Source organism: Ammospiza nelsoni, chromosome 11 (genome assembly GCF_027579445.1).
Source record: "Ammospiza nelsoni isolate bAmmNel1 chromosome 11, bAmmNel1.pri, whole genome shotgun sequence".
In the NCBI taxonomy this organism is placed as follows: Eukaryota; Metazoa; Chordata; class Aves; order Passeriformes; family Passerellidae; genus Ammospiza; species Ammospiza nelsoni.
Window position 1 is genome coordinate 12,885,627 of NC_080643.1, and position 14,897 is coordinate 12,900,523.

The 14,897-nt window shown below is 35.6% G+C and overlaps 1 protein-coding gene across 1 annotated transcript in view; it reads left to right on the top strand.

Moving 5' to 3' along the window:
* ERC2 (ELKS/RAB6-interacting/CAST family member 2) overlaps nucleotides 1-14,897 on the top strand; it is a 353,494-nt gene that overhangs the window by 295,254 nt on the left and 43,343 nt on the right. The window contains exon 22 of the mRNA XM_059480170.1: nucleotides 8,338-8,403. Coding sequence (XP_059336153.1) covers nucleotides 8,338-8,342 — 5 coding nt within the window. The 3' untranslated portion in view covers nucleotides 8,343-8,403. The remainder of the gene's footprint in view (nucleotides 1-8,337; nucleotides 8,404-14,897) is intronic.

Below are 14,897 nucleotides of genomic sequence, written 5' to 3' on the forward strand. Positions count from 1 at the left end.
AGTAGGTGTATGCCACTAAAAAGTAACTTTTTGAAGAAGACCATGTGCTCTGAAAAAAAAGTGTTTATTGATTTGTAAAGTGGTGACTGGTCTTGGCAACAGGTCTTTATTCATCAGCTGGAACTGCTAAATATCCTTGGAGTTGCTGAAAGATGATATGTGAAAAACTCTGAACAGGTCAGATGGGATTTTGTTTGAGGTGGATGACTTGGAAATAAGAACCACAGGACAGTCAAACAACGATTATTATTTTAGTGTCTGGATCCTGATCTGCAAATCACTGTATTGATCCATATGTAATTTTAGGGGAAGGGAGGGCATGCTGCTTTGTGTATTTTGGCAGTCCTGGTCGTTAGCATAATGCCTTGTATTCTGTGGCCACCCTGGAAAATTGCCAACCTCAAACTCCTGAACAGGCCTCAGGAATATCAAAACTGAGATTTTTCTTTAAAAAAAATCAACACAAAACGAAACAACAAAACCCAACAGCCATAAAAACATAACACAGAGTATTTTAGCTAACGCATTAACCATGGTTATTTGAAAAGCATAAAATTCTTCAAATTTCTTTAGACTGTAAGTAGAAATGTCAGTCAGAGCAGATGTTTAGTCCCTGGAAAAACAACATCTCTTGTTTGGGATTTTTCTGCATCATTGAAACATTGTCTTTTAGTTGTTCAGGAAAAAAGAAGAAAAGAGAAAAGAAGGAGAAAACCAATGGCATTGTCTACATAAAAGGAGTGATACAATATAGCTCCCTAATGCACTAAGTTGGAATGACTGCCTTCCTCCCTGACCCAGATTTTGTTTAATGTTGTGTGTGTTTCTTTATCCTGTATGTTTACACATTGTTTTTAGGCAGGTGTGAGCTTGCTCTTGTCTGTTCCCCAAATGGATGTGAACTTGTTCTGCTGGTGCCTCAAGCTGCAGGGCAGCACGCAGTTGCATTAGCACCGAGCTGAGCCTGCACTAAGCTCATCGGAGTCACATGGATTTATTTAATTTAGGAATTTGGGCAGGGCAAGGTTTGCTTGTCAGTACATTCAGTATAAACAATCTCAGACACATCCACTGTAAATAACTAGTATTGTGCTGAATTAGTGTTTTGAGAACTCAGAAGTGCAGTGCAAATTAGTCAGATAAATGCTTTCAGATTTTTAATCTTTCATCTAATTTTTCATCTTTGCTGCGCATATTATTCTTCTGGAACAAAGAACTTGTGATTCATATCACACATTGTTCAGACTTGTTGAACTGAATGCAATAAAATCCTATTTGTATCATGGTCACCTTGAAAACACCAATTTTCCAATTAAGTTGTATGCAGTTTTCATAGCGATATTGTTTATTATAAGCAGCTACTGAATGGCAAATCTCTTCTAATGAGGAAGTAACTTCTGTCTAAGCATTTCTCAAAACTCTGTCAGTGTTATCATGTGCTTATTTCAGTGGATATAGGAAATTTTGCCTGACATCTGTCTAGGTATTTCTGTCTACTTTGTCCTAAGAAGAAAACTGAAATAGCTTTCCACATAGGCTTGGCCACATTTTGAGGTTTGGCTTCAAACCTAAGTGTTATTGCGAGTTACATTGTGCTTATGAAGAAAGAAAAGAAAGAGCCTTGAAATTTGGAAGAATATCTCTGACTCTGAATGTATCTTTCAGGAATACTCTGGTTCTTGATTTTGATTTGCTGCCATTTTGCAGTTAAAAGCATGGTGAGCTACTCAAGATTTCTCACTTGAAAGTAAAAGCCAATGGAAATTTGGAATATTTATTAAAGCTTTTATTATGACTCTTAATTGCAATTATACTGTAGCCAGGCTGCTTTTTAAACATCTTTTAATGACATAAAATTTTTAATTTGCAAAAAGACCAGCTAAACTGGAGTTGTATTAAAAATAAGAAGTAGGAAATAGGTTTTGCTGTCTTTGATACTTTGGGAGATGGATTTTGCACATTGAAAAGTTATACCTCTCCTTTGCTTACAGAAATTAATTTATTTTATATTTTGAGGTTTAATGAATGTGATATAAATGTACACACACTGAGCAGTGTGTATATTTATATATATCTATATTTATATGTTAGCTTTCCAGTCTTTTCCACATATGGAAGAATTTTTTGAGATCATGTTTAGCTATAGAAATCTCTCCCCTTCATTTCCCCTGAATGTGTGTGTTATAATATACAACACTTATAGAGAGGTTTACATTTATCTTACATTTCTTAGCAGAAAAATTATCTGCCACCATCATAGTCTAAAATAGGTCTTTAGACCAATTGAGAGAGCCAAAAATGCATTTCTGGGAGACAGTAACTTGATAACAAAAGTTGCATATCTGGCACTGGTTACTTAAGTGAGGTAGCGTGTCACAGGCTTTGACTACAAAGGGGACCATAAATTTTTGCATTGCAAATCTGATTTCACGGACCAGTTCTTGTAAGAAGCATTGAGTTTCCGCTTCATCTAGTGATAAAACTTCAGAATGCATGAGTATCTGCTGAAACATCTTATTCATGTGACCACTGGTCTGGGTGCTGTAAAGTAAATGGTCAGAAACAACATTTCACTTTTCCCCCATGGCTGTATTTGTGATTGATTTTAACCCAACTATATACAAATAGAACAAATGGTGAGATGGGATTTAAGGCCATTTTCATAACTGGGTGATGCATGGTCACTTGTGGCCCCTTCTGTTATGGATAACTTTGAAAATAGACCTCTGACATAAATACATATTGCTGAAGCAATTTTTAAGATTTATTCATCTTTTTGAATATACAAATGAAACATAAAATAAAGACCTTTTAAAGCTCTATGCCCCAAACACTTAAATGAATCCACTGTTAGTCTTTCCACTTTTTAGCTAAAGACTCAGTTCTTCAAATTATTCATGCACAAAACTCTTCTGTAGTCAATCGTTCTGTGCATGGAGAGTTCATGTGATTAGACCTCAGCTATGTTTGCTCCCAGAAACTGAGCAGCAGATGAAAGTCTCTCTAAGCTCTGAAAGATTCTGATTTTTAGTCTAAGTTCTTGATTTGAAAGAAATGTCATCGCATAGCAGGTAGATTTCTTGGTAAAAAGGGGAAATTCATATTTGTAAATGTAAGTATTTGCTGTAAGTAGGACAATTTCACAGTTCAGAGCCAGCAGTTACATGTTTAATGACCCATTAGAGGCCGTAGATAATAAGGAGAGCAGTGTAAATCAGTCATCAGAAAGTTAGTTGCAGAGATGAGCAGGTTATTGCTAGATTTATTTAACCCAAGTTAAGACATTAATTCTCAGCATGCAGAACATGAAAGGGAAATGTGATGAGCCTTGTCAGGAAGGGTCTCCTATTGTGGGAAGAGAGCCAGAAAAGCTTAACTCATCAAGTTTTTAATGTTGCCTCTATTGCGAAAGTTAGAAGGAGATCAGGACTTTTTGTTTTTTTAAGAATAGGTTTTATAAAGATACTTGCATGCCAAAAGAGTGCAAGGGCTTGTGCTCTGACACATTTTCATGAGGTGGCCACATAGTAATGCAGTCTTTTGCAGTCTTTGAGTGCACCTACAATAGGGTTTTAGTTCTCATCAAGAATGCAGATTCGAATCGAGTCCTCCTGGTCATTCCCACTTCTTGCATATGGTTCATATCCAGAGGTGGTACCCCAGGTTCCTGTTTGATTCAACTTAAATGAAGCATACATTCCTGGAGGTCCTCCAACACTGTGAAATTGCTAAAGGAAACCATTCTGGGCAAGATTAATTCAGAATACCCCCCAAGACAGGTGTATTGTACAGAGGTGACTCTCACGACCACTGTAGTGCTGTAGATCTGTTGCTGTTGGAACACAAATATTACCTCCTGCAGCTACTCTGTGTTCACCAGTGATCAAGAATATTCTTCATGCAGAATGGCCATGACTGGGATGACAATTTCTGGCATCTGATTATTAAAATTTTGTAGCTAGACCTACTTGTGCAGACCATGATTAGAGTTCTCCTTTGTTTGTGACCTGCTGTGTGAGGTTACCTGAAGGCCGCTGTCTCAAATTTACTGCTGACCCTGATGAGCCTTAGAGAATTGATGGCTAAGAAATCTGCCTGCAAAGTTGCATTGAGATATACTCCAGTAGCAAACCAGAAAATGTCTCTACATCTGTGTGTAATGTTTTCCAAGCATTGTTTTTGAACTTCCTGATTTTGATACTTTGAAGCCATTTTTGAGGTTTTGTGGCAATTGGATTAGAGCAGAAAATCACATTTTGTTATAGCAGATACTTGTTTTTAAGATAGTAGGCAATTATAGTAAACAGCAGCACAGACATTAAAAAAAAAAAAAGAAAAAAGCAAAAGTATGAAATAAAATCAATGGTTTGTAAAAGGCCTCAATAGTATTTGAGATTATTCCACTTTACTATAAATACAGGTCCAAATTAGTTACTGGGATGTCTGTCCTAAAAATACAAGGCATTCAATATTTTAAACACTCGGAATTGTTAGCAATTTTATGACAAGTGTGTGTACTAATTTCTCAAGTCAAATGGTATCTCTCAAATTTTGGGTGTTTTCCTGTTTCACTTGTCAGTAACTGAGATTTTGCTTTGCGGTTTCTGTCATTGAATTGCTATTCTTGACCTTATAAACCAATGAAAGATCCAAGTTTAAAAAGCAGTTAATGTACACAAACATTAATGAAAAATTGCTTGATTGCAGTTTATTGTTTGAAAGAGCCATAGATTAATGATTCTGTAGGATACACACACTGATATGAAAAACTAAGCTTACTTCTGGAATCCTCTGTTCCAATATTAATAAATGATAAGGCGTAACTGCAACTTTTATTTTGCTTCACTGTGTGTCAAGAATGCAGAAATAAGTGGTGAATTTTATTTTTCTGAGAATTCAGTGAAGAATTCTTTATTCCCTCCATTATCTGCTTGCACTGAGGCACCAAACTTTAGCTTCTTGGTATAATATTTTATTCATGGAACCTGTCAAATTTACAGTCCTGATTCTTAAGTGCTTTTCATCCAGTGCTTTTGGGTACTTGTTCCTATCCATACAGAAAAATTTGTAACTGGAAGTTAGGATTTACACCAGTTGAGGCTGGTTTTGAGGTTATTCTTAGTATTAAAAGTTTAAAATACAGTGATGTTTGCTTTTTTTTGGTTTTAAAATTTTTTTTATTCAATTTCATGTCAAAACAGAACACTGTGCTTAATTTTATGAAATTGCTAATCAAAAAATTGGAAAATATGTAATCAATTTTTATATACAGGATAAGATGGATCATGGCACGCATTTTCATTGAAATAGATGTGAGGAAAAATGATGGAAAAGGATTTTTATTAATTTATTAGCTGTTGAAGGTTAAGTGGACTGTGATCATAATGTGGACTACTCAATAAATTCTTCATCAAATCTGTAATTTAAAAATTAGTTTGAATGTAATTAACCATATCTTTCAGAAAGTGTCTTAAGACTTGATATGAAATCTTCAAATAATCCAGAAATGATCAATTGCTGAAAAATGTCCTGTATTTGCAGTGTAACTACATTCTCTAAATCTCTATCTAGATGTTTTTTACTAGGGAAAAGATTTGTCTCCCTTTCTCTAAGTTACTTTATAATGATCAGAAAATCTTTTAATGTTTTCTGAGGGATCATTTAAGTTGAGTCTCCTGTTTCTCACTGCCAAGTTTATTTTTCAGTAATTTTCTAGCTGTTTCCTGATCTGTTTACAGTCTGTCAAATATTCACAAGGGTGTGACATGAGGACCAGATGTGAAATTCCCTTAATGGTCATATGCTACTGTCTAAAGATGCAGCAAAAATTCTGAGTTTTCTTTCTCTGCCTGTATTTGTCTTGGTAAATCCAACATTGTACCACGTGTTCATTTCCACCGTGACCTGTAAAGACCTTTTTGCTGTCCTTGATTTCAGAAGCAGTTCCCTTTCTTCTAATTATGATAGTTGCCCAATTCTGATAGTGTATTTATGATTTCAGGCATATGTGTCTGTGTCTGATAACATTTATTCAGATAATTCCATATCTGGTCACTTTTCCAAGAAGACTGTCAGGCTTTTCTTTTAGATCATGGGAATATGGAACAAGTTTGGGATGAGAAGGATATCTATGGGTTCCCTTCCTTCTCCAGCAAACATTCACTCAGTACAGAGCTAATTGTTCTGACACTGTGTCATGTGGCACATAATCAAATGCCTTACAGAAATCTCAGCATATTATTTCAAAGCGCTTACATTATAAAAAAGAGTCTCTCTGTAATTGGAAAAGATAGAAAGTTATTTTGACAGGACTGGTGCTCAATAAAGCCATGTTGATTGACATTAACTGAGCTCCAGCTTTTCATTTATTGCTTTTTGTATATCAGGATCAGTGTCAAACTGTATTTGTCTTTAATTTCCCATAAAAATCTTTACAAATATTTGACAATTTTTGATTTTTCAGCTCTTCTAGAATTCTGCCAAAAGGAGATGGCACAAATAACTGAAGTAAAAATTAATGTCTGCCTGTTTGAGGAATTGCAATGCTCTGAACAGGAAACCAGCTGTGTGTAGCTAGGGGAGGAGTCACTTGGAAACCTGTTGTCTTGTCCCTTTTGTTGATTTCTTGCTGTTTTTAAGGATATCATCAAAGATTAACCTAATGCATTATGTTAGTGAAATAGGATCAAACTACTCAGTGGAAAAGAAATCCTTCATTCTTTCTTCAACCTTTACTCTGGCAAAAATTCTTGTCAGCTTGAAAGTCACTTCAATTAGCATTAGTGGGCCTGACCAGGAGTGGCTCCAGCAGAATCCAGAGGAATAATTTGTGTTTTCAGTGAGGCAAACCCAGCTCATTGCAAGTTTTACAGAACCTGTGCCTTTGTTTCAAAATAAAAAAGGATATTCAGGCCTTACTCTGCCTTTGCTTTGTGGTGTATTTGTGCAGACCTTGTAACTCAGATGTGTTCCAAGTTAACTGTAAAAAATTTACCCACATTTCTTCTGTGTTAAATGATAGCTAAGTTTATAGTGGACTGTCAGATTTCTTTACTTAATTCAGCAACATGCAAGACATCTATCTTAACATCTGGTTTTTAATAACAGTTGACATCTGGGAGCTCTTTTTTATTCCAAGAATGGGTTAGGAACAGTAGTGATACTGGCAGTGTATACTTCCAGGCTAAAATTCCTGTCCATTTCAATCATAATTAATTACCATTCATTTTATTAGATTTTTGGATTTAATTAAGTGCCAGCAATATGCTACACTAGCTAACTTTCCAGGTTTTGTCATTATTGAATGGGTTTTTTAAATGTTTCTAAGATATTAATGGTTGAATTTTAAGGATAGTAAAATGATAAGATTTTATTTGATTTTGAAATCCTGAGTTAAATTAAAAACATTGTGCTGTGCACCTCTAAGTTCTAGCAGCTGAGTGTTGCATCATTGGGCACATTAGAACTGTATATAGAGATAGCTGTGCATGTGCACATCTATGTGTGTTGAGATAAAGAGTCATTGTAAAATTGCCATCTTAGTGTATCTGGGGAAGAACATTTCAATCTCCTGGTTTAGTTCATGTTTATTTTTTAGATTTTGTCAAAATTTATTTTACTATTAAATTCAAGTTTATAGCAAATGTGAAGAAAGACTTTCTGCTTTCAACTTATCTACCATAAATTAATTCCCTTTAAGAACAAATTAAGAAGTTGTTATGAATTTTTGTATTTGTCATTAATGTTATTTATCCCTAAAACTTGAAATGAATAAACCTAATGGTTCAAAACTGGAAAAAAGGGAAAGAACTATTTAATAGCATCCAAAAATGTGCAGTGTTTAACACATGTTGAAAAGATAAATTTAATTAATAGGATTTTGGAAAAGTGTACTTTTACTTTGCTAATGCTAATTATTTTGGTTATTCAGCAGTTTTGTATCTTTTAACAAAGTGTAAGACAATTTGATTATTTTTTTTGCTTACCTAAGTTTTGACCTTTTCATTGCTCTCACTGTTGGCTTGAATTGCATGCAATTAAAAAATAGATAATCTTTTAATATTAATCTTATAATCATCTTCCTACACACCGTTTTAATGGGGAGGAAAAAATTTTACGTCACTGTTGTTGTTTTTTGGTTGCTATAGATGCAGATTCTTCTGTATGTAATACAAGCTTGTTCATGTGTGTTCACTGGCTTTCATTAGAAAAAAAAATCATGTTGTTGAAAGCCAAGAAAATTGAATTTCATATGCACCAAAGTAACTAACCTTTCTTTCTTTCTTTCATTCCAATGCCAACACCTTCTCTGTGCATCTCCTCATGTCTGGCACACAGGATGATGAGGAGGGTATATGGGCATAGCCGTTCCTATAAACCAAAGTTCCAGTTTTGTTTTGAGGGGTGAGAAACTCTCTTTTCTCTCTTTTTCATGTTGCAGTCTAATTGTTGTGTTTTCTTTTACACTGCATGGAGCTGTCTGTTTCCTGACAAGTGTGTTTATGAATGCTGTGATGATGTTTTCTCATATGCAGTGAAAAATGAGAAACTGTGTCTAATGGTTTAATGGTCCAGTGGTTCTGGTTTTTTCATAAATTATTGTGGCTAAAGGTGTAGGTGGGTACAGAACTTTAAAATACATGTATTTGTATCTGTCTACACCATTTTCTTTTTTTTCAGTAGGTGGGTTCTTTAAACTAGTATTAATTTGCTGTACCATTTCTAAAATCCCTTTAAGAGCACTGTAATATCTTTGCAGAATGTATATGAAAGTTTGATTCTTAAGAAATTTTGCCACAGATTAAGCATGCAGTTATACTAGAATAAAATTTGTGATATTCATGGAAAAACATGAGACTACCTCTTCAGCTGAAGTGTTTTAGTGAAATTTTAAAACAAGCAGCAGATATTTAGTAAGGGAAGTATAATCTCTCTATGCAATACATGCCCTTTGCCTGAAATATTATCGTAGAATAACATCCATACAATAATTTCCTTGTGATATTCCAGAGTACAAAGTGCAGTTTGAATTGTTTGTCTCCCAAATGATGTGTAAATTGTATTATGATGGTGTGTCAGGTATGGTTGATGCATATCCACTTGTTTGGGGCTTGCCTTTGAAGCTGTGAGTAATTTGCAGCTCAAAGTCACTGTGGTCTCAACATTGCTGAAGACACCAGGCTTTGGTGGATTGCTTGTAGAAAATGTTGCTCAGTACTTCTTACAGGAACAATTTTATTTACTTCAATGGGCCAGTTCAGAGGAGCAAAATCTACTCACATAAGCAAAGATTAATGTTTTATTAAAGCTTCTACACATTATATTGCCTTTGGCATTTTACCATTCTGCCTCTTACACTCTGCTGATTTTCATAACAAGTCGTATGGCTGAGGGAAATCAAATCTCTCAGTCAACTGAATGTATATTAAAACACAACATTAATCAAATTAAATTGGATGTATATCTGTCTTATTTAGAAAAGTTTCTATGTATTTTTTTTTTGTTACTGCAGACATCTATCAAAAGCTAATTGTGAACATGAAGAAAGCAAGAGAATGAACATGAGGAATATATTTTATGTTGGAGAGGAAAATAGAATAGAAACAATTTAATTTTAAAAGTATTTGAACTGCAAGAATGTGGGTTTCTAGAAAAAAAATCTTCACCTTACTATTTCGTACTTTGTATATTTGTCATAATTTGTAGTTATACAGTTTAAATTATTTAAACTGTGACTGCATTTTCATTGCAACGTGGAACATGTTTTTGCCCATTTAGACACTCAAAACCACATTTGATTTAGTTTAAGAAAACCTGTGTATAAAGAATACAATGATTTTGAAAGCTGGCTGACAAGAGACTGAGGGAATATTTGTTTAGTATCTATTAGAGCATTGTAAAATAGATTATATGCTTTTGAATTGTAGTTGATTTTTCTTCAGGAGGATTTTTTCCCTACCAAAAAACGTAAGTGTCTGATCTACCAAAACATTTAGCTTCTGATCTTGTTTTGTTCCAAGACTAATGGTTATGATTGATTTATGCATTTAAAGCTTTTCTGGAGGCCATGAGGTGGGACTCTGCCTCAGTAAAGATAGTGCAGGCTGGGCCTCTAATTGTGTTTAAAACATAGTTAGTTTAAAAAAAAAAGTGCAGCCCTTTAAACTTCAGGATGAGAAAGTGCTGTAAGGTTGTAGAGAACCTGCAGAGTGTTCAGAGAAATCTCCCTGGCCAGCCCATTTAGTAGCCAGTGCAGCTGCAGTGCTCAAGTCTTGTTAGAAACAAGATCTCTTCCCCTCTCCTCACCCTTACGGAGGTAAAAAAGAAGAAAGAAAATCATGAGGTGATGATAAGTTTTAAGAATTAAGCCTATATAGCAATCTGTCATGGGTAACTGAAGCCATGTGACCCCCAGAAACTGTTTTGTGGTGCAGGTAGAACACAAGTGCTTGTTTTCCCTTTCCAGTTCCAACCACTGAAGTGCAGCAGGCGCTGGAAAAACAGTTCAGGCTTTGCCACAAGCTGTGCATGTGTGAGAGAGAGCTCAGCACAAAACCTGTTTGTACAGTATTTTGTTTGTACAGTACTGTAGACTGTGTTCTGTGTCAGATGTGAAGTAGATCGGATGTTTGGACAAATTTATTGTCTGTGACATCCTCAGAGCAGGGTTCCCTTCACACGTGAAACAGAGAGTGACTGCAGCCTGTGCCTGGCAGCAGCTGACAGCTAGTGCTTTTGGAAGTAGGATCATTAAGCTAGACTGCTAAATTTGGTTTTAGAAGCAGCTCATATAGTCTGTAAATTTAAAATTTAGCCTTGGTAGACACTGTGTAGGCATTCTTCACAAGGCATCAGTGCCATTCAGTAAAAAACTTCAAAACAGAAATTGTCTGCAGCGTGGATGAGAGAATATTGCTCAGGCAAATATTCACTGTTCACTTCAAACTATTGGATGTGTTTCATATGCTTCAGGGAGAAGGAGGAGAAGGCTGTTTTAAAACAAATGTGGTGCCTAGATTTGTCTTTGCTGAGATGTGGTGAACAATTCTCTTTCAAGATGTGCTCGCTAAAACTAGCAGTACAAAGCAGACCAGAATTTGGTCATGTTGCTATATAAGGATGTGTTTAAAGGCATTAATTATTAGCTATTGTTCTGCTTTTTGTTTTCATTATTTCAAGTTAGGACTTTTGTAAATAATTTATTTTTCTTTTTGTTTGGCTTGTTTTGGAAAAAAGCATGCTAGCTTTGAAATGAGCATCAGTAGCATCCAAGGCAAGGGAAAAATAAGGAGCATGACTGTTTGCAGTGTTCATTTCAATTTTCTCATTGAGTGTGTGAATACCAGCTCTATGCTTCATTAGATAAATGGGTGTTGCTACATTGACTGGAGCTGAAGGGCATTTTGGATTTGTGAATTTTTAGGCATGATTGTTGTTTTACTGTAACTTAGATTTTACTAAACAAAGGGAGGAACCTCCCAAGCAATGTTTGTTTTCCAAACCTTGGACAGATTTGTGACTAGTCTTTATTCCTGTTAAAATACTTTTATTCTTAATGGAAGACATTTATAGCATTTATTTTTATTGGGACACTTTATATTAGTTAAAAAGTTACCTTTCTTTTATTCTTAAAGATTTCAATACTGCTGCTAGTATTTTTTGATATTAATTGCTCACTGCTGAAGACAGAGAATTCTCATTAAAAGTAGGGATTTGTTAAGCTGTATGTATTTGGTTTTTTTTACTGATTATATAATGGCAATGTGTCAATCACTTGACATGAGAGTTAAGGCTGGAAGTTGAAGTCCCGGGCCTGTTGGAGTTAATGAAAGCCCTGTTGTTTGTATTATTTTCTTTTAGTACTGTTCAGTTTTTACTCGGAACAGTTTCTTTCTTTTGATTGTTCTATTCATAGCACACATATACACAGTATTCATTGCACCTGTGTATATGCCCAAATGTATTCTCAAAATTATTTGTATGAACTAGATGTTCTTTGACAGGCATTTATCTAATCTTAAACACTGTATTTATGAAGCACCACATCATCCTCATGTGTTACTGTAGAAATGAATTATATAAATTCAATAGCTTTTTGTCTCTTCCTTGTATTTTAGCTGTGCGAGTCAGGCCATTCTGCCTGAACTTTGGCCTCAGCTTTTTCACTGCAGGTGCAAGAGGTGTACAAAAAATAGAAAATGTAGCTGATGAACTGAACTTTAAAGCTTTTGATGTAGTCAGTCTGATGACAACTATCACAGGGCCTACCATCGTCATCAGTCGTGTTCTTTTGTAATCTTCCATAGTAAAAATAAATAACATACCAGAGCAGTTTTAAACACTGTAGAAAGTGAGAAAAGGCTGTATGTGTTTTCACAGCTTTCATCTTTGTTTTGAAATGCTATAGTTGCTGTAAAATGGAATGGTTAATTACTGATTTCACAAAAGTATTAAAATCATCTAGCTGTTGTTTAAAATCTGAAGCTGTTGACATATTGAAAATAGTAGCAAAAATCTGCTCTATAGATATGACTTGATTGATGAATTGCATTGTGTTGGATTTCACATCTACAAATTATCATGAGAATGTGTGAAATTACTGTTCTTTTATTTGTCTTGAAAACAGTTTCAAAGGTTGTTAGGTGAATATTAGAGTATGTGAATGTGGGACTGCCTGCAGATCATTCTGGTTGGAAGGTCCTGCTTTTTTTGGAAGCAAAAGTGCCTCCTGATCTAATCATAGATCATATGACATAAACTTTTGTATGTAAGATTTTACAATTGAACACTAAAAGATGAAAAAAATATTTGAATAAACAAGATTTGCATAAATTGTTCTGGGAAGTTTATGAAAAAATATAAGAGAAAATGTTAATCAAAGAATGGAAAATTTATACTAATTAAAATCTTCTAATATCTATTTTTAGTATTCTCTTAGTTACAATACCATAATGCTACCTTAAAAATAAGAAAAAAAAGTAAAAAAACCTCCCTGTGCTGACCTACTTAACATCAATGAAATAGCAGTTGTCATTGCATTTGTCTCTTGGTTTTCTCAAGGAAAAGCCCTGAGAGGCGCTGACTGCTGTCAGAGATAGGCAGCCCCCCCAGCCACAGGGCTGGAGCCACTTTGGAGTCACATCCACGCTCTCTGCTGTGCTCTCTGCTCTTCTGGCACTGGCTCTGCATGGGAGCAGGTTTTCAGGTCACACACCCTCAGTAATGGAAACACATCTTCAGGGAGTGGGGCTGGAGCTCAGGCTGAGCTGAGGGTGGTGTGGGTGCAAAGAAACAAATGAAAGCATTTGGCTGTTCCAGCAGGCGTCCCTGCAGACTGCTGTCCTTTTTCTGACAGAGTAAAGGCATTGGGCAGGGTGGGATTGTCTTGAGTATGAGCCTCAAATCAGTGGCTGAAGCATGATAATTTATAAATAATTCTACAACAGAGAGTAAAAACACAGAAAGGTATGGAAAAAATACTGGTTTGTGAGATTTAATTAAATTCAGTATTTGCATCTTGGGATTGTTTTGACAATATCAAGCTATTTGTATAATTTTGCTGTAGTAGTAAATACCAATGTAATGAATTAGAAATAGCTAAGAAATGCCTGTTAATATTTCTGATTTCACTATACTCAATTAGTCATCTTATTTGGCATCAATGTTCTTATTTGTTTAAAAAATCTCTTGGGCTAATTGTTCATTTCCAGTGGTGATGGAATGTCCCTGCATGTCAGAAATGGCAGAACCTTGCTGTTTCATTTTGTTCCTGTTTTGATCTTTACTTTACAGACAATTAACCAGTGAAAATATGTATAGATCTGTTTTCCAGAAGAGCTGTGATGATTTCACTGGTTCCCTCCTGGAGCCTTTCAGCACATGTGGCTGGCCAGACCACGAGCTCTTCTTCAGCTTTGATCTGAGTTCTGCCAAAGCCAGCCAGGCTGGCTACACAGTTCATGTATAGTTTTACTTTGAACCAGAACTTTTTTACCAAAATGAGCAAGCTACTCACTTGAACAGCGTTACTGAAGGGTTTGAAGAGGTCATAGTTTCCTAGGGGAGAAGGATGAGAAGCTGGATTCCTTCCACAGCCCACCTGAATGGATGAGGAGCTCTGTCCCCAGCCTAAGCTGTGCAGCTGTGCCAGCTGAGGACATTATTGATTATTGCCACCCACCATTGTCCACTTGCTGCTCTTTTTCTGCTGGGATTGTAACTCCCCAGATCCATCAGCAGAAGGAATCAATCCCTTATCAATCCCTTATCGACTTCAAGCCAGGTTAGCATCAGTGGTGATGAGTGCCCATTCACCAGGCCAGCCTGGCTGTCCTTGCCTGGTGTGGATAAGGGAGCAGAGGAGCAGTGATAACATCCAGCTGATGCTTTCAAAGCAGTGGCACCAACATCTTCAAGTGGAAAAGCTTAGTCTGCAAGAGAATTATATCCATCAGTTAAAAACAAAAGGACCCTTCCTGAAATCACTTTATCTTCAAAGGCTATAGCACCAATTTAGGTAATCAGGTTATTAAAATAATAGAAATTTATCCAGTGCAGTTTTCTTGTTGAACTAATCAGAATCAGAAACTCTTTGTTCATTTTGCAGATAGACATATTTCTACCAGATGCAAGCATGGAGATCAGTAATAAATGATATTTTCCATGGAGCTGTAATTTTGGAGAATAAATCTGTGTAACATTTTAGGAAAACAAGTTCTAATTTTTTTCAGTTGGCATTTTTTGATAGATCTTGCAACAAGTTTTTTCCGAGCCAATTATATTAATAATATGATTAATTTTGTCGCACATAGTTCTAGGACCTTGAAATTAGGTGATAAATCTCAAATAAATCTGGGAGCTTATAAATGGCTACTGGTCCCAACGTGGCTGAGACCCCA